This window comes from Phaseolus vulgaris, chromosome 2 (assembly GCF_051622355.1).
Source record: "Phaseolus vulgaris cultivar YP4 chromosome 2, ASM5162235v1, whole genome shotgun sequence".
Taxonomy (NCBI): Eukaryota; Viridiplantae; Streptophyta; class Magnoliopsida; order Fabales; family Fabaceae; genus Phaseolus; species Phaseolus vulgaris.
The window spans coordinates 3,724,904-3,745,120 of record NC_143499.1 but is presented as its reverse complement, the minus strand read 5'-3'; the positions used below and the strand labels follow the sequence as shown (position 1 = coordinate 3,745,120).

General features: G+C 31.7%; 4 protein-coding genes across 5 annotated transcripts; 3 read left to right on the top strand and 1 right to left on the bottom strand.

Annotated features, from left to right (window-relative positions):
- Nucleotides 1-5,987: 5,987 nt before the first annotated feature.
- Nucleotides 5,988-7,084, top strand: LOC137810287 (Integrase-type DNA-binding superfamily protein). Its single transcript, XM_068611469.2, has one exon. It carries the CDS (start codon nt 5,988-5,990, stop codon nt 6,534-6,536), a length of 549 nt encoding a protein of 182 aa, XP_068467570.1. The 3' UTR covers nt 6,537-7,084.
- Nucleotides 7,085-7,192: 108 nt separating this feature from the next.
- Nucleotides 7,193-10,403, top strand: LOC137810286 (Nuclear transport factor 2 (NTF2) family protein). 2 transcript variants are annotated; one of them, XM_068611468.2, is made up of 5 exons: nt 7,193-8,112; nt 8,726-8,840; nt 8,935-9,016; nt 9,241-9,292; nt 9,870-10,403. In XM_068611468.2, the coding sequence occupies exons 1-5, from the start codon at nt 7,723-7,725 to the stop codon at nt 9,930-9,932; spliced, it is 702 nt and encodes a 233-aa protein (XP_068467569.1). In that variant the 5' UTR covers nt 7,193-7,722; the 3' UTR covers nt 9,933-10,403. The 2 variants fall into 2 exon arrangements, with proteins under 2 accessions (XP_068467569.1, XP_090154226.1); XM_090298100.1 differs by having other exon boundaries at nt 7,591-8,112; nt 9,874-10,403.
- Nucleotides 10,404-11,365: 962 nt separating this feature from the next.
- FKBP53 (FK506 BINDING PROTEIN 53) lies at nt 11,366-16,287 on the top strand. Its single transcript, XM_068611464.2, has 11 exons — nt 11,366-11,480; nt 11,669-11,742; nt 12,146-12,381; nt 12,521-12,660; nt 13,470-13,824; nt 13,977-14,147; nt 14,587-14,833; nt 14,955-15,042; nt 15,123-15,164; nt 15,245-15,293; nt 15,883-16,287. The coding sequence occupies exons 1-11, from the start codon at nt 11,468-11,470 to the stop codon at nt 15,962-15,964; spliced, it is 1,497 nt and encodes a 498-aa protein (XP_068467565.2). The 5' UTR covers nt 11,366-11,467; the 3' UTR covers nt 15,965-16,287.
- Nucleotides 16,288-16,982: 695 nt separating this feature from the next.
- LOC137810281 (Tetratricopeptide repeat (TPR)-like superfamily protein) lies at nt 16,983-19,480 on the bottom strand. The gene has a single exon (XM_068611463.2). The coding sequence runs from the start codon at nt 19,330-19,332 to the stop codon at nt 17,140-17,142; it is 2,193 nt and encodes a 730-aa protein (XP_068467564.2). The 5' UTR covers nt 19,333-19,480; the 3' UTR covers nt 16,983-17,139.
- Nucleotides 19,481-20,217: the final 737 nt, after the last annotated feature.

The window sequence follows — 20,217 nt, the reverse complement described above, 5'->3', positions numbered from 1 at the left end:
ATATTTATATAAAATGTACATTATAAAAAATTAGACTGAAAAGATGATATTTATAAATGATATGATGAGTTAACTATATGCATGCACAGGCATAATGAAATGTGGTAATTTGTTGTAGTCCACTAAATTGAGTGGGTTTATTCACGTTGGCTTCACTTGTACCATAATATCCACAAACTTAAAAGTTGACATTATTAGAAACCAACAACACAAGGCAATTAGTTGTGTTCATCATTTGAAGCATACATTATTAATTATTGGAAGTCCTTTTTTAGATTATTTTGAGGTTAGGTGTTGTCTTTTTTCCAAATCAAATTCATACATTTGTAAATGCGTGAAAGAGGATTTGTGCTTCTTCGCTCCACTTTATATGGACCAGAAAATCAAACGCGCTTTTTCTCACAACAATGCTTCACTTTAACTTCTCACAATTTTTTTTAATGGATAATAACATAATCAATTCCATAAGATATTTTCCCATTTTCTTCTTTAGTTTATGGATATGTTTAGAAATCAAAATGATGAGAAATTTGTTGAAAAAGGACAAGTTCGTTACAACTTAATTGAAACTTATTACTAATTTAAAGCAATTTACCATAAAGAAATTTTATAGTATATATATATATATATATATATATATATATATATATATATATATATATATATATATATATATATATATATATATAAAAGATTAAGTTAGGTTTAAAGATCACTTCTTAATATGAGAAATATTTAGAGTCCATCACAATGAGAGTTTGTTTGATTTAATAGGTCATCTGCTATCGAACCATCACCCATAATATATAGTCTCACGTACGAGTTGGAGATGAGTGTGCGTTAGAGATCCTAAATCGATTAAAAGTAAAGAACTTTCATAATATATAAATGAGTGTAAACTCACTTTATGAATTTATAAAATTTAGTTAAAGTTAAAGTTTACATTAATACTTACAATTGTTTACTAAAGTAGTTGATAAGAGTAAATTGATAAAAATAATATGTTTATATGATATTTTAAAATAATTTTAATCTCACTTTTATGGATGAAAACATTTTTTAGTTTTCTAGTTAACTTTGATTTGTTATATTTTTTTATTAAAATAAACTATGTTAATCCTATTTTTTAGATTTAATTGTTCTTGTACATTATGCATTCTTCTATTAATCTTGCTCTCTTTCATGTTTTTCACACGACATTGTTAACTTGTACTTATAAATTTTTTAGAATTTAAAATAAATAAAAGATGATTATTAAATATTTATCCTTTAATCAATTATTATTATATAAATATTTAATTTATACAATTATATGTAATTTAATCGAATTGCATCGGATTTAAGTGGGACCACACTAAATTTAATTTGATTTTTACGCATATATCCATGTTTATGTTGGATACGGTTAGGTAAAATAGTAATCAAAATTAATTAAATTATTATTGCATAAAAAATAAATTCCGATAGGAAGTGTTTAATTGTTATTTGAATTTTGAAAATATAATGAAAAGGATTAAATATTTTAAGCTATAATTACTTCTAAAAAAGTTTAATTTCACTGATATTCAATCTAATTTGTTTTTCACATAAGGGTGATGTAGTCATTTTATAAATACATCAATCAATTTTATTTTACTTTATAATATCAATAAAATGAGTCTTAATTTTTTGTTATTTTTTTTATATTTCTCTTAATTTAAACAATATTACCTCCCACTTCCTTTTTCTTTCATTTTTTTCCCTTTACCTCGTTCTTATTTTTTAATCCAAACTTAACCTAAACCAAAAGTGAAAAAGTTCAATCCACTATAAAAAGGGAAAAAGGGAAGTCTTTGGATCTTATAAGGCTCATTTGGACTTTGAATGAGTCAATCTCATATATCTATTTAAAATAATAATAATAATAATTTAATTTTTTTTATCAAAAATAAATAAATAGAATAAGAAAAGACACTTCAGGATGTCACAATCCTTATACAAAATTTGACCAAAAGTCAAACTATTCAACACCTAACTAATAAAAATTCTGTTAGACTCTATAATCATCAAACCAAGCATCAAAAACACATACAGAAAAATAAAGGGAGAATCACAACAAAACACTAAAACAACAACTCTGAGAAGATCCTAACCTTCTTTTTCTTCAAAATATGAAATTTTACCAGCACACTGAACCAAGCTTAGCCAAACGAGAGTCAGAAGACTCTTTCCAAAACGTTAAAAGACTACTAGCACATAAACCTGCACAAGAAAACACAACATACATTTCTAGACACATAGATAAAAAACGGATCACAAACCTTTTTCTTTAAATACTTCATACAACACATAAGGTTCAAACACGAATAAAAATAAAAAAAAAGTCAGTTAATCTTTACAATAAGAGTTAAAAAAAAGTCATTGCCCTACGTGCATCCTATTGTATGGCCATGAGTGATTTGTTTTAGGTTTCATGGTTTCACGTGGGATAGATATTGGGTAGAACCCATCTCTTTTATGATGATGATGATGGAACATTATCTATAATGATGCATAACATCAAAATTTAAACATTTTTTAACAGAAATAGTGACTCCATTCACTGACCTAATCTTTAGCAAACCCTGATTAGGTGAAGTTTAGTGATAAAAAAATAGTTGAATAAAAAAGAAATGAAATGAAATGATGTTGTGTAAATAGTAGGTTATACTAGGTCAATTCATACATGAAGAGTGGTCTTTAATACGAGGATGCGTGTTCTTCTCTAGCTGCCAAGCATAAAACCACACCACCTCAATAGAATACGAAAAAAAGTTAAAAATAGTTTCTTCCACCTTTTCATCCACAATCATTCACATTTATACAATTTTGCTTCTATGCTCATTTATTTGTAACATTATTTATCAATCAGAACTTAAGCATTTTTTTTCTTCAATAACATATATATACGGAAACAAGTAATATAAAAAATTAATAAATAAAAACTAATTTTAAAAATTAAAATAATTAATTATGGATTGACTAAATTATATGCCATCATTTTATAAATTAAAAAATTATTGATATATGAAGTAATTTTTACTATTCATAAAAATTTATAAATTAGTTTATATATTGATATTTAACATTAGTTATCAAGTTTTAGCTACTAACTATTTTATATTCTAAATTAGTCTCTATTAATCTTTTAAAAACGAAATTAGAATCTGTACTGATAGGTCAAAACCGAGAGGTTAAGCCGAAAGCTAATACCGAAATAACCTTTCGGTTATAGCAATAAATATATAAAATAAAACTAAAACATATATATAACAAAACCCAAATTTACATAAGAAACCTGCGTTAGGGGTGCGTAAATAATAAAACAGTGTAGAAAGAAAGTCTAAAGGTAAAGTGAAAAGTCTATTAAGGAAATTGTATAAATAGGAGGTCAACATAAGAGATAAGTAAGAGTGATTTTTGTCTAATGAGCGCCTTGCAGGTACAACCCCCATCTGTGTGAAGGAGAAGCCGAGAGCACCTAGCTTGAGGAAAAGCTGAGAGCACCCAACGTGAGGAGAAGCCGAGAACTCCTAGCTTGAGGAGAAGCCAAGAGCACCCAACGTGAGGAGAAACCAAGAACATCCTGCTCTAGTAGAGGTCGAGAGTACCCAGCCTAAGAAGAAATCGAGAGAGCCCAGCCCATGATGCAGTTTTATTGTAAGAACAAAATCTAAAATATTAATATTAATAGTTAAAATTTTGTACCTAATTTAAATAACAATTTTAAAATTATTTTATGTATTTTTATTAATAATAAAAAACACACTAAATATCAATAATTATGTAATTTTATAAAACTGCATCTAATTTAGTTCTATAGTAACTAATGATGGTTGTCTTTAAATTTAGTTATTATTTAATTATTATTTTTTGTGTAGGATCAAATTTTCCTATATAAATATATTGTCTAGTCGTTATTATTGAGTAAAGGTATATTTTGTATTAACCTAATTCTATTAATTTATTAAGAAAAAAATCGAAGAAAAATATTAAAATTTAAAGAATAAAATCTAATTATTTATTATTAACAAATATATTTAACTTTAATTAATATCTATGGAAGAATTTGATTAATAAATTTTAGTGTCTTTATGTTCACAAATATATATTTTATCCATTAAACTTAATTCTCACATAAGAAATCTGAACTCAATACTATTTTTTTTTTCTTTAAAAGATTGCATTAATACTATTTTCGTCTACTCTTTTAAAAATGTATATCTTCTCTGTTTGATTTTTTTTAGGAATTACTTATCTCAAGACAAATAATGTCTGCTTTCATAGCTTTTATATTGTTATAAACAATTAAGAGTTTATTTAATTTATTATGTTTGTTTGATGAATGTTTTATCAGTTGGGTTTGGAAAGATTATATATTTTTTAAATATTTAATATAATTAAATTCAATTGATTTCATTTCAATTATTTTGTTTTTAAATTATTTGTTTATATAAACACAATTTGAATAATTTTTTATTTAAATAAAATATATTAATCATTATTAAATAAAAACAATTATTAATATTCAAGAATATTAATATTGGTGAATTTTTTAGTTAATCTTAATTGATGTTGATTTTTGATAAAAGTTTGTTAATATTTTTGTTAATTAAAATTGACTGTTTCTTCTTAGTTGATGTCAGTCAAGATTGTTCTCAACTATGTTGATAATAATGGACAACAACAATTGAGATTATCTTTATGACATTGTTGGGTTGAAATATTATTTTTTTGATTTTTCAATTATTGTTGAATTATTTTTTTTAGAGTTTATATTGAAAAAAAATGTTAATTAAAGTTAAACTCACTCTTAATATAGTATAAAATATATATATATATATATAATTATTATGTAAAGATTTATTGCTATTATCATATCATCCACTATTTTAGTTCTATTAAATTGTTTATAAATATATGTATTCTTATATATAAAATAATTAATATTGATTTTAACCAAATCCATATTGATAAAGTAATTTTAATTACCAAGATTCAAAATTTTTGGTGAATCTACTGGACAATCAAATATATTATTATTTTATTATTATTAAAAGGATTAAAAATGAAAAGTAGAAAAAAACTAATGTGAAACTAAATCTTAAAACAAAATATTTAAATACACATTTATCCCTTAATTTATAAAGATTCTTTTTAAAGACAAAATCGTGATAGATATGACCTCCAAAATAAATAATATTAAGATATAATGGAACAATAAATACCATACTTATTTCGGAACAATATTTTATTATGAAAAGTGTAAACCTATATTACCATTTCTTTAATAATATTAATAGGAGATAGCAAAATTATAAAATAATATGAAGTATACATATGTATGAAGATATAATCTGAAAGTAGAAGTGAAGTGTGCCTCTAAAGTTTTTATCCACAAGAAAATGTAAGTATCTCCAATTAAACAAATATGTAGATGCCCAAGCTGATCTAAGATTTCCATAACTTTATATAAGATTTTACCAATTTTGAATTGTGATTGGAAAAAAGCATTGCCACCTAAGTTTTCAAAACGCGTCCCAAACAGTCACTCTTCTCACTTCATTTTCAACCTCAAAAAGTTTACACACAAACACACACACATGTCACCTCCTCCTCCATCATCATCTTCCCATTTTCACTTTCCAATCTCAACACAAACAAAAATCTTCACCATTCCCTCATTATTTAACTCCAACATCACCACCAACATCTATGCCTCACTCATTAACCAATCAAAAACAACATAAAAAAAAACATAGATTTTGTTGGAAAAACAGAGCAGCTACGAGGAAGCTCACCCAAACCAAGATGTTGCCAATGCTTCCACGTTTCACATCCCCTTCTATAAATAACAACGACAATGTTCCTCAGATCACTACTACCGTTAGCTTCTGCAATTCACAACACTGCCATAAACACCTTAACTGTAACATTACTCAAAGTTCAAAGCTTTGACATTGATTTGCATGGAAATGCCATCTTCAAGCTCGACCCATGTTGGTGCTGCTTCTTCTGCGTACAGAGGAGTGCGCAAGAGAAAATGGGGCAAGTGGGTATCCGAAATCCGCGAACCCGGAACCAAGACCCGAATTTGGCTCGGGAGCTTCGAGACGCCGGAGATGGCCGCCGCCGCCTACGACGTGGCGGCGCTGCATTTCCGGGGCCGCGACGCGCGGCTCAATTTCCCCGAGCTCGCCAGCACGCTGCCGCGCCCCGTGAGCAACAATGCGGACCACATACGCATGGCGGCGCACGAGGCGGCGCTGCGGCTCCGGACCAACCCCGCCGCCGCGGAAACAGGAGGCGGCTCCTTGACGGCGCCGCCGCTGACAGTGAGACTCTCCCCCACTCAGATTCAGGCGATCAATGACTCGCCCATGGACTCTCCTCAGACGTGGATGCAAATGCCTGACACTTTCATGATGCATGATCAATCCATGATGTTCGCAAATGGGTATGCCTTTGAAGACAATGAGTGGGAGAATATGCAGAGTGATTCTCTCTGGGATCCTTAGATACACAAATACACAATACAAAATACATACATACATTATACATTCACAAGGTATACCCATAAGAATACACTACATATACTATACATACACCAGTATTTGCTATTAGTTAATTGTGGTTACTTTATATACTTTCATAACCTGATCTAATATAGAACTGTTATTGATTGATGATAGGAAGAAAAGTTATTTTGGTCATTCATAAACTGCTACAAGTTTTAGACAGAAAAATAGAATTGTCAATATATGAATTAAGGTGAGGTGACAACAATGGTGACAGTGATGCCATGTCTCTGCATTTGACCAGTTCTAGATGAGACTTTGAAGGGTCCCAATAGAGATTAGTGTAACTATTTGTTGTGTGAGTCAAGGTTTTTTATTTAGTATAGTGGGTGGGATTTGTTTTGTGTAGCAGATGGGCCACGAAACTCTGTTTATTGGCTGTGTTTTATAGGCTGTGGAAGAGTGTGGTGTGGTTTATTTTAATGGTAAATAAACTCAGCTGATGTATTGGAACTCCATTTGTGAAGCAGACACTATTATTTATTCTAAGATTTCTCCAACTTCTTTCACTTCTTTGCTTTTGCTTTTCATCATCTATTGGTCGGTCCTATAAACATGTAAAACTTAATATCCATCAATAAAGTGAAGTAATAAATATAATTCAAAACTAAAATAATACACTCCGGACAAAAAGATCAAGAACAAAAAATTGAAAATGCATTCTAAATAAAAAATTTAAAAATGTGTTATGAAAATTCAAATTCAAGAATATTTTTGGATAAAAAGTTCTGAAAGTAATTTTGATCTATACTCTCCTGTAAGGTTATTTTTGTCATTTTTTAGGAATATTTTTGTTATTTTTTATTTTTAGAATTGATACGGTTTATGAAGAATTTGCCGTACTCCATCTAAACACATAACATTTTTTATTCCTACCATCTTATTTTCACTTCCTTTTTGTTTTGGGCTTTTCATTTCACAATGAATTGGGCTTTTCTTTATACATGGGTTGGCCCAAACCAAAACAAAAAAGACATGAAAGGTCTATCTGCAGAATCAGTGGTAGTTGGTGTTCGAGTTATATGTCAGTTAACAGTTAATACCACGAGATTGGAAGCAAAAATAATGGAGCAAGTGTGAAGAAGAGTGATTGATTCTGCTTGTTAGAGTGAAGTGTCTCTGCAAAATGTCCATCACCACTTCCCCTTGGTCGTTCTTTAACTCAGTTCCACCATTGATTCCGTCTTCTCCATATTCCTCCATCAAAATCGTTACAAGCTTGACGCCTTTGAACCCAGTTGAGGCCTCGTTTGCTCTTCCAGAACTTGGAAGCAAAAGAAGAAGAAGAAGAAAATGGAGAGCCACTGATGGGGGTGGCGAAAAGCAATTGGGTACCGTAGCATCACCAGCTACCAAAAGTTTTGGTGATGATAACGCTGTTGACTCAGCTTCAGCTGTGGTGAGGAATTTCTATGGAGGAATCAATGCCCACGACGTGGATTCTGTTCAGTACCTTATCGCAGACAATTGTGTGTACGAAGATCTTGTCTTTCCCCAACCCTTCGTGGGTCGTAAGGTAATTTAAACCAGAAATCAATTGTTGTTGTCAAGTTAAGATAGTTTTTGTTGACGAGTAATTATCTTTAACATGAATGAGGTTCGCACACTCCTCTTATATGATGTATATGTGTGGAACATATGTATTGGACACCAACATTCTTATAAGGAAATTGTCCAATTCAAAACACAATTCAAAACATATTTGTTGGATTCCTGACAATCCTAGCACGGGTCTAACACAATTTTAAAAAGAAAAAATATATTAATTTTTTAAAAACTCAAACTTATGGTATAATTTTTTATTATAATTATAAAAATAAATAACAAATTTTTTTGTTCTGACCTCAAGTCCGAAAGATAACACCATTAAGGTCAATTACTGTATCTAAGGTATTGTCTGTCCCAAACTCATTTCCGGTAGAAACACTTTTGAACCCGCCAAACATCTTTCTGCTAATACAAACTAAAACATACTTGTACATATAAATTGTTATTGTCAATTTATAATTATATAATATAGATTTCTATCTTCATGTCTTACATTTTAAAAATTATTGTATTCGTGTCCGTGTCGTATTAATGTTTATGCTATTAATCATTTCAGTGTCTGCACTCACTTATTTATGCAGGAAATTCTTGAGTTTTTCAAAAAATTCACCAATTCTACCAGCAAAGATCTGCAGTTTGTTATTGATGATTTGTCTACCGAGGACTCCTCATCCGTAGGGGTGATATGGCATTTAGGTGCATTGCACAGATTCTATTATTCTTGATCACTTTTTAATGTGTTTTCAGATTGAACAAAAAACATGTTACTAACATTTTGAAATGTGTTTAGAATGGAAGGGAAAAGCTTTTCCCTTTAGCAAAGGGTGCAGTTTTTATCGTCTAGAGATGATCGATGGCAGAAGACAAATAACGTGAGTGATAGTGTTTTTGGTGTACATTAACTGTATTATGTACATGGATTTATACTTATCATCAAAACCATTGCATTTGTTGATTGAGTTCATAACTCTCAACTCAAATAGCTTGCAACATTTTCAATGGGATCTTTGATTAGCTAATAATGCTTATAAAGTTCATTAAAATTTTCCTTTTTACAGTAGCAATTCACAGATAAATCTTAAATTTGTGAAAACAGATATGGCAGAGACTGTGTTGAACCTGCAATCAAGCCTGGGGATGCAACTTTGGTACGTGAATTTGACTCTATGATGGATAAAGAAAAGAAAGTGTGAATAAAGAGAAAATGGAAAAGCAGAAAAGAAAATAAGGGTGCTGTTATACACTAAGAACTAGATTATAACATAGGAATAAAATAATTTTTAAGGATGGAGTGGTGGATCATTCATTCTGAAATATTTTCTTTGACTCAACTAAATGTTTGATTTTGATTATCTTTTAAATTGTTCTCTGTTTGTTTTTTTTACTCAGATTGGTGTCTTGCCTCTTTAATATGTTTACGCTCGCTCGTCGTAGTCTTGTTTGTTTTTGTTTTAGGTTGGTGGAGTGGTGTCTCTTGAGTTGGGGGTGGTACTTGCCAAATGTTTAGTTGGTTTGTTAGTTAGTCTCTTATCTAGAGTTTTTAGAGTGTTTGAGTCTGTTATTTTTATGTATATATTTTTATTGTTGATAAAAAAAAATAGAATAAGAATTAGATACATTTTTTTTCTTTTTCTTCACACTATAATGAAATTGATTTTATTGTTTGAATGAGTGTTTTTATCTATTGACTTGGTTGGATTCCCTTGGAAAACAATTTATATGCAGACAGTGATAAGGAGTGTGACATGGCTTCTGCAGCAATTTCCTCAATTGGCAAAGTGGTTATAGTGAAAATTTCTACATTGTTTTGGAACTGTTGTATATATATATCATCTTAAAGAATCAAAGGATCCAATTTAAGAGTAGTTTTGTTCTGAACTCAAGTCCAAAAAGATAGCATCGTTAGGGTCAATCACTACATCTGAAATATTGTCTGCTTTGGAGGTCGGTACATGGTTTTGTCCTTAAAAGACGCTTTGAAAGGTTGAAGGAGGGAGAAATTTATAAACTGTCCTTAGACTCGATTCCGGAACGATGTGAGACTATATTGACGGTACCAGAACAAGTTCTATATGAAGTCCTTTAGAATGTTTGAGGTTTTGGAATAGTTAATTTCCAGAGATCTATGATAAAAAGTGAAAACATGTAAGAAAGAAGAGATAGCAGGATTAGTACACTGCATGAGGATTTATGGAATCATTGATTTGATTCAACTTCATTCCTTTCATCATCATAAAATTATGTCTATTGTTCATTCAATCTCTTCTTATTCTTACCTTTAATGTTCTTCTTCAACTTCATACCTTCAATATTCTTGTTATCTTTCTCCTTTCTGAGCTTCATCTTGTGAATGTAAAGTTATATTTGTATTTTTATTATTGCACTTCTTAAACTTGTATTCTTCATTTGTTTATGCTATTCAATTTTGTGGAGTAAATATCTCATGTGCTTGATGGTGGCAATGATTTCAGGCCTAAGTTGAGAACTTGGTTCAGTAAACTTAAATTGAGTGTGATGGTTTTTGACCCATAAAAAATGAGAATAAGTATTGAAATAAAATAAACACCTTGCAAAAATGTGCAAGAAAATTTAGAATTTGAAAAAGAAGAAAATGATGATAAAAAGAAAAAAAAAAGTTTTGAAAGTTAAAACAAATTACATTGCCACATTGGTCTAAAAATTTATTTTCAAAATAATAAACATTTTCAACAATTCAGAAATAATTCCTGGAAATATTAAAATAAACTAACATTGTAGAAATATCTTTTGGAAGTGTAAAAATTATAAAAAGTTTTTTTTTTTTCAGAAACGTTAAAATAATTATTGCAAAATAGTACTTTACGAGAGTGTTAAAATTAAAATTCTGGAAATTAGTTTTGATGATTATGGGGTGATAGAAGAAAATATGGGAGTCTAGGAAGCAAATGCCCAAGAATGCATTTGGACCTGCTAGCGAAATCGTGCACCCCAACAATTTTCTCCCTGCACCCATCCTTTATGAAAATATTATTTTATCCCTTTTAAAAATATTTTTTAAATTATTTTCGGAATTTTTTTTATAAATTTCAGGATTTATGTAAGTTAAAAAAATATGTTTCAGAAAAACAATCCTATTTTGCAATAATCCAAAACTATCAAAGAATATAGGGTGGAGGAAAAATTTATAGGGGTGCAGAAAGAAATCAGTGTATAACAAACGCAACAATCTAGCTATCTAGGGTTGGTTTGTCTGCAAACGACAGGTCTGTACCCAAAACGGCACTCGCTTTTAGGGTTTTTGTATATTTATACAAAGTGACGTGGATTTTGATTTTCATTTCACAATGGGATTCTGGGGTTAGTCATCTTCCTTCTCCTCTCTTCAACATAGTTCTAAATGCACAAACATTCAGCTCTTTCACTCCTCATCTTGAAATTTGCGTTTTATAGCTACTAATATTCTGTTTCTTGTACTTGTTTTCATGGATTTTCAACTCTTCTCTGTGTTTTTTATTTTACCTTTTTCATTTTCCTTTTGAGCTCAGGGATTGAAGTCAAACCTAACAAACCGTGCCCTTATCACTCTGACAATGCGCGAGGAAAGCTGCACGTTACTCAGGTTCTTTATTCATGAACTCTACTCTTGTTCTGGGATTTCGTGATTTTTTCTTTCATTTCTTGGGTTTGTTTAATGCAAAGAACTTTTGTTTTCTGTTCTGGTCAATTTCTGAGTCAACATTTTTGCTGGTTTTCTTTGACATTAAGGTTCGGAATGTAGTTTCCTTGTGGGGGTTTTATGTTTGGATTTTTGATAAATTTGCTTGACCTTATTATATCTTCATCGGGATTAAGAATGTTTAATCAGTATAGTTTTTCTGTTGATATAAATGTAATTATATGCGGTTTGAATGTAATGGCACTCGTGGAGTCTGAAGTCAGTTGATGTTTTTTGAGTTGGATATAGAATGTCATGGTGGGTATGAACTGTTTCCTTCTTTTCGGTTTTTGTCCTAAATTTTCAGGCTACTCTAGGCATTGGCTCATCGAAGGAGAAAATCATTCTTCAGTGCGCTTCTGGACACAAAAGTCCAGTTTTCTTGTGTTCACTGCTACCAAACAGAATTGAATCATGCCCTTTGAATCTTAAGTTTGACATTGATGACTTAGTTGCATTCTCAGTGATTGGTTCTCGAAGCATCCATATTTCTGGTTTTTTTGCGGCTGATGATGGTGATGAGCTTAAGGATGACTATGAATAGTATCCTTCTGAAAAAAATTCATTTGTTGTCTACTTTGCATTGCAATTTAAGTTTTTGTTTATGTAGTTGTGACTAAGACATTATTCTTGGTGTAGTTTTTTTTAATATCTTCTTGATTTTCCAACTACATTGTGAAAGTGATTCATTCGGAGAAGATATTGAAGGAACCGAGTCAGATGACTCATCTGATTACGGTAGTGAAGATGGATATGACGATGGCTTTATTGTTGATAGTGATATTGACATGTACCATTCTTCACCAGTCCCAAATAGTGGAGGTATTTTTGTTATATTATAAACTTTTCTTGAGGTCATGAAACAATTATATGTATTTTTTGCTCTTTTCTTATGTTTATTTTTCTTTAATTTTTGTAGTTTTCTTACTGATGTTCACATGTGTTTTTTACATCTACAGACATACAAATGTTAAATTTATAGTAAAATAAATTATGAAATGTCATCAAATACTCAAATTCTACTACTATATTTTCTTGAAAAAATCACAAACTGTCCAAGAAGATTTGCGTATGATTGTGGACATGCAGATACATTGTTATATAATGATAGATAGTTGATATGCTATACAATCCAATAATAGATTTATCACTTTCATTTTAATAAGTTTCATCATTACATTTTTTTGGTTCATATTAGCAACAATCATTCTTTTGTGCATCTGCTCATTTTAACACATGCATTCCTCGTGTGCAGTTTTGTTAAATAGCTGTTAGTGCCATTGCATAGATTGCAGCAACTGTGATTGTTGTGGTTGTGGCCTGTGTTCTGCATTCCTCTCATCTTTGACAAGTCTTAAGCCATATATAATTGATATGCACCATATTTCAACTGTTATGTGATATGCCTGTGATGCTATCTGCTAGATGGTATTGCAGATTGTTGGTTTTCTGCCATTTTCCACAATCTGCAATTTGTTAACATTGTGTGAGTGTAGGAAAGAAACTGTAAAATTTAAGGAAAAAAAAGTAAATGGATTTCCATAGCTTCTGCTTCTGCATCATACTTTGCAAGATTTTTCTATTGAAATCAACATTAATAGCATGTGTTTTCTTTTCCCCTTTTGTTTCAGTTGTTATTGAGGAAATAGTGGATGATGAAAAACCTGAAAATGGAGATGATCAAAATAAGCAGTTAAAGAAAAAGAAACAGGTAGCTAAGTTGAAACCAAATGACAGCAAAAGTTTTGAGCGTGCGATTGTTGCTAAGGGTGAGACTGACCTTGTGGAGAGTGAAGATGAAGATGGCTTTCCAATATCCACTGCAGAGAAAGATGTGTCTATCTCTCAGAAGGCAGATGCAGAAATGAAAGGAGAACAAGCCACCAAGAAAACTGAGAATGCCAACAAGAAGGAAAAAGATGTCGATCATTCTGGTAGCGTTAAACGGAAAGTTGATATTACTGATGAAGAAGAGCCACTGGATGGGTGAGAAAGATCTCCCAGTTTATTGACTCCCAAAAGAATCATTTTCTATATGATATTTGCCTGGTCCCCCAATTCCTTTTTAAATTCTTTTAATCTATATTTTGCTGGAAGTTTTGTTCTAAAATCTTTCTGACAATGATAAATGGTTTCAGGAAAAAGAAAAAGAAAAGAAACAAGTTAAAGGAACGTATTAAAGGGGAAAGTGCTGATACATCTGGTAACAGCAATGAGACAAATGTTACTGAGGCGGTCAAAATTACAACCATCCAGAGTGATGTTTCTCATGCAAAGGATGAAAATGATGGAAAGTTGTCCAATAACGAGTAAGAACTTTCATCTAACTAGAATATCAGTTTCATTTCACTGGGCTTTTGGTGTTACTGGCTTGGATTGTTGATTTAAGTATTACATCTACATTTAAATTTCTATTCTTCCTATTGATGTTACAATCCAAAATTTCTCCAGTTTACTAAATTCTCAAAACATCTGGTCAACCAAACTAAAATTCTACTAGAAAAATACCACATCAATACCTTTAGTAAATTTGTAATTCAACTATATAAGATGTGTAATTGTTAGGTCATGCTTGATCTTGTGGTGAACTCTGTTCCTGTGGAGTCATTTCTAATTACTTTTTCTTTTCTTTGCTTGAGATATTGAAGCTTGGAAATTTAGAGGGGGGGTTGGTTTTTTGAGCCCTCTGTTGCGCTCTTAGGGTTATGTACTGTTTGCTAACTATATGCTTGTGGTATTTGTTGCCAGGGTCCCTTCTGAGAAAAAAAACAAGAAAAACAAGAAGAAAAAGGCCAAGGAGCTCGAAGGGGTAGCTGCTGCAGATCAAATTACTTCAAGTGCTGAAAAGCAGAATTTGTCCATTAACTCTGAGAAAAAGGGGAAGAAACAAGCTGAAACCAAGCCATCTCAAGTGAGAACTTTTCCGAACGGATTGGTTATAGAGGAGCTCCTTATGGGTAAACCTGATGGCAAAAGAGCTACTCCTGGAAAAAAGGTTACACTTTCATCGACAGTTTTTTCGATGATTGCATTGATCTAGTTCACTGAAGAATAATTCTCTCCAACCTATATTTTTAATGTACTTTATTTTAACAGGAACTTATTGTTTGTTTCAGGTCAGTGTTAAATATATTGGCAAGCTGCAAAAGGATGGGAAAATATTTGACTCAAATGTGAGAGGGCCACCCTTTAAATTTCGCCTGGGTATGTAATCTGCTTATGTGTTGAATTTGCCGTTATTTTCCTTTTTACATATGTTTCACTATTTCATGTTGTATTTGCAGGTGTAGGACAAGTCATCAAAGGGTGGGAGGTCGGGGTCAATGGTAATATATAATAAGATTTTATGCTGTCTACTCTCTAGTAATTATGTATACCAATTGTAGTTTTGTTTTGTTTTCGACAGGGATGAGGATTGGGGACAAAAGAAGGATCACAATTCCACCATCTATGGGGTATGAAATTCCCAGTTTAATCTTTTATTTGTTGAATTTGATTTCTCTACATCGTGTCGTGAGAAAGTAAAAAATACATTCCCCTTTGTTTTGAAATTAAAGCATCTGTATATATGATGCTCGGACAACCCTCTTAAAAGGGGTGTCCGTGTCGATAAAGTGTCTAATTTAAAAAATATTTATTGAATTTTTGCCAATTATAACACGATTCTAATACAATTTTAAAAAAGAGAAATGGATTAGTCTTCTAAAAATTCAAATTTATTGTATAAGTATTTATTATAATTATAAAAATAAGTAACAAATCTTTTTGAACCAGTCATGATAAACATCTTGTTAAAAAAAACTGAAACATACTTGTGGACCTAAATCTTTATTATCAATTTATATAATTTATAATTATATAATATATAAGATCCATGTCCGCGTCTTACATTTTTAAAATTATTTGTATTTCCGTGTCTGTCTTATCATGTCAGTATCTATGTTACGATCTGTATATTTTGCTTGCTCAACGCCACCTTAAACGAGCTACTTGGTGTAATCAAATTACAGTTCCAATTGTCTCACAGTGTTTTTTGTTACGCAGATATGGGGACAAGCGCGTTGGAACTATACCACAAAATTCGTGGCTTGTATTTGATGTGGAGTTGGTTGATGTTGATCGCTAATTTCCAACTTTTCCGTTCCAAAAGCCCTTTTGCTCTATCCCTCATTGTTTGTCTGGGAGAATGTTAACCACACACTTACCATTGTTGGTTCGAAGTGGGTCGTCTTGAAACCAAATCAGACGCCAATTTTTGTAGGAAATTTTGGATTGCATTAAGGAATTCACACAGTTTACGAGTATAAACATGCAAATATTTGTTGCTGTCATTATCGATAGTGTCAATCGTTAATACAAGTTTCATTGAGTGTACTGTTTATTTCATTTTATAACAAGAAATTATCATTCCTCATTGTTGTCATTTTCATGCTTAATTGTACCTTTAAATCCACCTTTAAATTTTGTGGTATATTGTTTTTTTTTAAATTTATTGAGATACCTGCCAGTTTTTAAAACCTATAAATTTTTTTATCCGTAGTTTCTAAATTCTTAATTTTCATTCATTTTTTTAATAAGTTGAATTGATTTAGATTTTTGTAAAACTGAAGACAATTAAACTATCCAATTTTTATCCAATGCTCAGTTTTTATGAAATTTCTCTTAATTATCATATTTCAATTTGTGTTTTTTTTAAAGTTTGGATTAAGTAGTAGTGGGAGTTTTAACTAAGACAATGAACAGGGATTAAATGTTTGATTTTAAAAGTTAATGAGCTTAGTTGGGTTAAAACAATTGAGATGTTAAAATGGCAATTCAAATTAAAGAAACTTTAAATACTTGTTTTAATCAGACAGAAGTAGGAAGTAAAATTTTACACTTGATTTGACTTAAGTTTACAAAATCATTTCACATAGTATCTATACTTTCTGTTATTTTATAATAAGAAATAATCACTGTCTTTTTTACAAGGGCTCATTATAAATTACTGTCATTAGTATGGATACAATTTGTGATTAAAATTTAATTTAGCCTTTAAAGTAATTATTAAAATCAATAATTTAATTACATAACAATCTATATTTAAATATAACTGGAATAGTGCAAAAGGGTAGCTGGTAAATGAAATGGTTGACACTGAGATCAGATCTGGAAAAGTAAATTGAGCATTCGGAAACAACTCATAATAATTTTAGTGTTCAGAGTTCTTTTTTGCTTCATCTGGCAACTGTAGCAAGTTTCTGTTTTATAGGTAACAATCTGCAATATCCATGTATAAATGAAATATATCTTAACTTCTACTTAGTATACATTTCCTACAATATTCATCTCCTCAAAATCTTCCTCGGATGAAACAAACTCCTCACGTTGTACATAACCAGCATCTTTCATTAGCTCATTCAGTCCATCCATCAAAGGGTAAATCTGATATGCATGAGGGTTAGAAATGTCCCCCACCAAAAAGGGAGAAAACTCAGTGCCAATATCAACCCAAGCACAGCCAGGAGCCTTTCTCACACCCAAATTCCTCATATAAGTCCTCACCTCTGCTAGTTTGCTCCAACAACCAGCAGCAGCGTACATGTTGGCAATCAACACATAATAGCCTGAATGATCAGGTTTCATCTCTAGCAATTTTCCTGCTGCCCATTCCCCCATCACTGTGTTTCCATGGATTCGACAAGCCCCTATGAGAGTAGCCCACATTCCAGATGTTGGCTTGTATGGCATCCCTGTGACAACCTCCTTTGCTTTGTTTAGAAGACCAGCCCTCCCAAAGAGATCAGCCATGCAGGCATAGTGCTCAAGGCGTGGAACTATCCCAAAAACTTCTATCATCCTTTTGAAAAGAAATTGCCCCTGGGCTACAAGACCAGAATGACTACAAGCTGTTAAAACCGCAACCATAGTTACTGCATCTGGCTTAATCTCCAACTTACACATCTGTTCAAATAGTTTTAGAGCTGTTTCTCCCTCACCCTTCATACCGTATCCCAAAATCATGGAAGTGTATGTAACTTCATCTCTTGTGCTCAATGAATCGAACACTTTTCTGGCGTCTAAAACTTTGCCAGACCTTGCATACATGTCCACCAAGGCATTCCACAATAATAAATAGTCCTTAAACTGTTCACGCTTCATAATGTAGCAGTGAAACTCTTTGCCATGCTGCAGGTTTGCTATGCGAGCACAAAGGGGAAGAACGCTTGCAATGGTCACATAATTAGGTTCAACACCCTTCCGTAACATCTCTCTAAAAAGAAAGGACACTTCCTCAGTTCTATCCACATGTGCATATCCAGAAAGCATGGCATTCCATGATATCAAACCTTTCTCTTCCATTCTATGAAACAACATAAATGCATGCCCAAGATCTCTACACCTGGAATACGTTGTAATCAAAGCATTTTTCACATTCTCAAACACATCAAAGCAAGTTCGCACCGCATGACCGTGAATCTCCTTTCCTAATTTAAGGGCTCCAATGTGGGAACACGCATTTAATCCAACAACAAACGCAACAGCGTCCAGAGGAACGGATGTTCTCATCTGGGAAATCAGCTTAAGTGCCCCTCCGAAATTGCCCATGTGCAAGCACCCTCCTGCAATGGTGTTCCATATAATCACATTCCTTTGAATACCCTCCTCTTGCATGCTTCCAAATAGCTGAAACGCCTCCTTCCACATACCCCTAGAGGCATAGCAGCTGATCATGGTGTGCCAAGAAACAGCATCTCTAGTTGGCATATTATCAAACAAGTGACGCGCAACCTCCAGTTTCCCAAACCTACCATACATAGAGACCAAAGCATTGTGCACAAACAAACACCACTTCATGGAGCTAGCCTCAATAGACTTGTGAACCTCCATCCCAGTATTGACATCCAACGATTCCCCACAAGCCTTGAGAACAGAAGGGTAAGTGTATTCATCCGGTTCAATCTGCTTACTCAACATTTTCTTATACACAGAAAGAGCCTCCCCACAGAGCCCATTTTTAACATACGACGAGATAAGCATATTCCAATGCAAAGGATCCAAAGTACTGGAACTCTCAGTCACAAATTGGGCACCGGCAATGAGATTAACATTTGTGTAAAACCCAATAAGTCTTGCAACCAAGATAGGATTTTGATGAAGACCCAGAGAGAGGATTTGAGCATGAAGCTGCATACCCTGTGGCAATGACTTGAAATCGGCGCAAGCAAAGAGAAGAGAGCTAATGGGGTGTAAGAGAAGGTGGGAAGAAGAAGAAGAAGAAGAAGAAGCATGGTGCTGAATTTGAAGGAAGGTTTTGAAAGCATTTGGTAGGTGGCCATGGGTCAGAAAGTCTTTGAGGGATGCAATGAGAACACCAACCATGGATGCATTGCTACACAAGAAGGGGTTGAGCAGTGGTTGCTGGGGGCTTTGTTTCCATGGTTTTGGGATGCACTTCTGAAGACGAGACAAAAAGAGGTGTGTGGGGATAGAAGGGAATGAGGAATATGGCATAAACTAATAACAGTGTGTGTGTTATGATCATGGCAAATGAGAAGAAGCAACCACATGCCTTCTTCGCCAAAATTCCAAGGGTTTCGTTTGCTTTGGTTTGGTAACTTCTCCAACATCAACTCATTGCAAACAACGTGGGATTTCTAAGACACTCAATTAAGAAATGAATGGTGGAGCAATTTTATTCTAAATATTTATATATATATAATTATAAATTATATAAATTAATAATAAAAATTTATATGTATAAGTATATTTTAATTTTTTTAACAAAAAGATATTTCGTATGACTTGTTCCTCAGGCTTTAGAATAATTTATTTTTTATTTTTATATTTATAATAAAATTGTATATAATAAGTTTAAATTTTAAAAAATTAATGTATTTTTCTTTTTAAATTAGATTAGAATCGTATTCGAATTTTTATAAATTTAATAAATATTTTTTGAATTAGACTTCACTTATACATATACATATTCTAGTGAGTGTTTGATAAACACTAAGAGAAGTGTTTTGAATTTTTAATAATTAAATATTATTTTAAATTTGACTTAAATATTTTTTTCATCATTTTACTTTCATCCAAAATTAGTATTTCAAATCAATTAGATATTTATAGAAAAGAAATAGACAATTTTATAGATGATGTTAAAATATTAATGTAAAAAAACTGATAGAAACTAAAATTTAGACTAGATGCAAAAGGTAATAATTTTGACGCTATATTACAGGGAAAAACATATTTAATCCTCTAAATTTAAATATTAAATATTATTTTGTTTGATTTTTTCAAGGTTATATTTAGACATGAATATAAAAATATTTAAGTAAATATAATTAGAATACTTTTAGAGGTGTGATTATGAATATATAAAAGAGCGCGTGC

Excerpts from the sequence above, each read along its gene's own strand:
- LOC137810287 (XM_068611469.2), top strand. The coding sequence starts at position 5,988 with ATGGAAATGCCATCTTCAAGCTCGACCCATGTTGGTGCTGCTTCTTCT.
- LOC137810286 (XM_068611468.2), top strand. The coding sequence starts at position 7,723 with ATGTCCATCACCACTTCCCCTTGGTCGTTCTTTAACTCAGTTCCACCA. Across the intron at positions 8,841-8,934 it reads AGGGGTGATATGGCATTTAG|AATGGAAGGGAAAAGCTTTT; the intron begins GTGCATTGCACA and ends AAATGTGTTTAG. Across the intron at positions 9,293-9,869 it reads AGCCTGGGGATGCAACTTTG|ACAGTGATAAGGAGTGTGAC; the intron begins GTACGTGAATTT and ends ATTTATATGCAG.
- FKBP53 (XM_068611464.2), top strand. Across the intron at positions 12,382-12,520 it reads CTTAAGGATGACTATGAATA|TGATTCATTCGGAGAAGATA; the intron begins GTATCCTTCTGA and ends ACATTGTGAAAG. Across the intron at positions 15,294-15,882 it reads ACAATTCCACCATCTATGGG|ATATGGGGACAAGCGCGTTG; the intron begins GTATGAAATTCC and ends TTTGTTACGCAG.
- LOC137810281 (XM_068611463.2), bottom strand. The coding sequence starts at position 19,332 with ATGCCATATTCCTCATTCCCTTCTATCCCCACACACCTCTTTTTGTCT.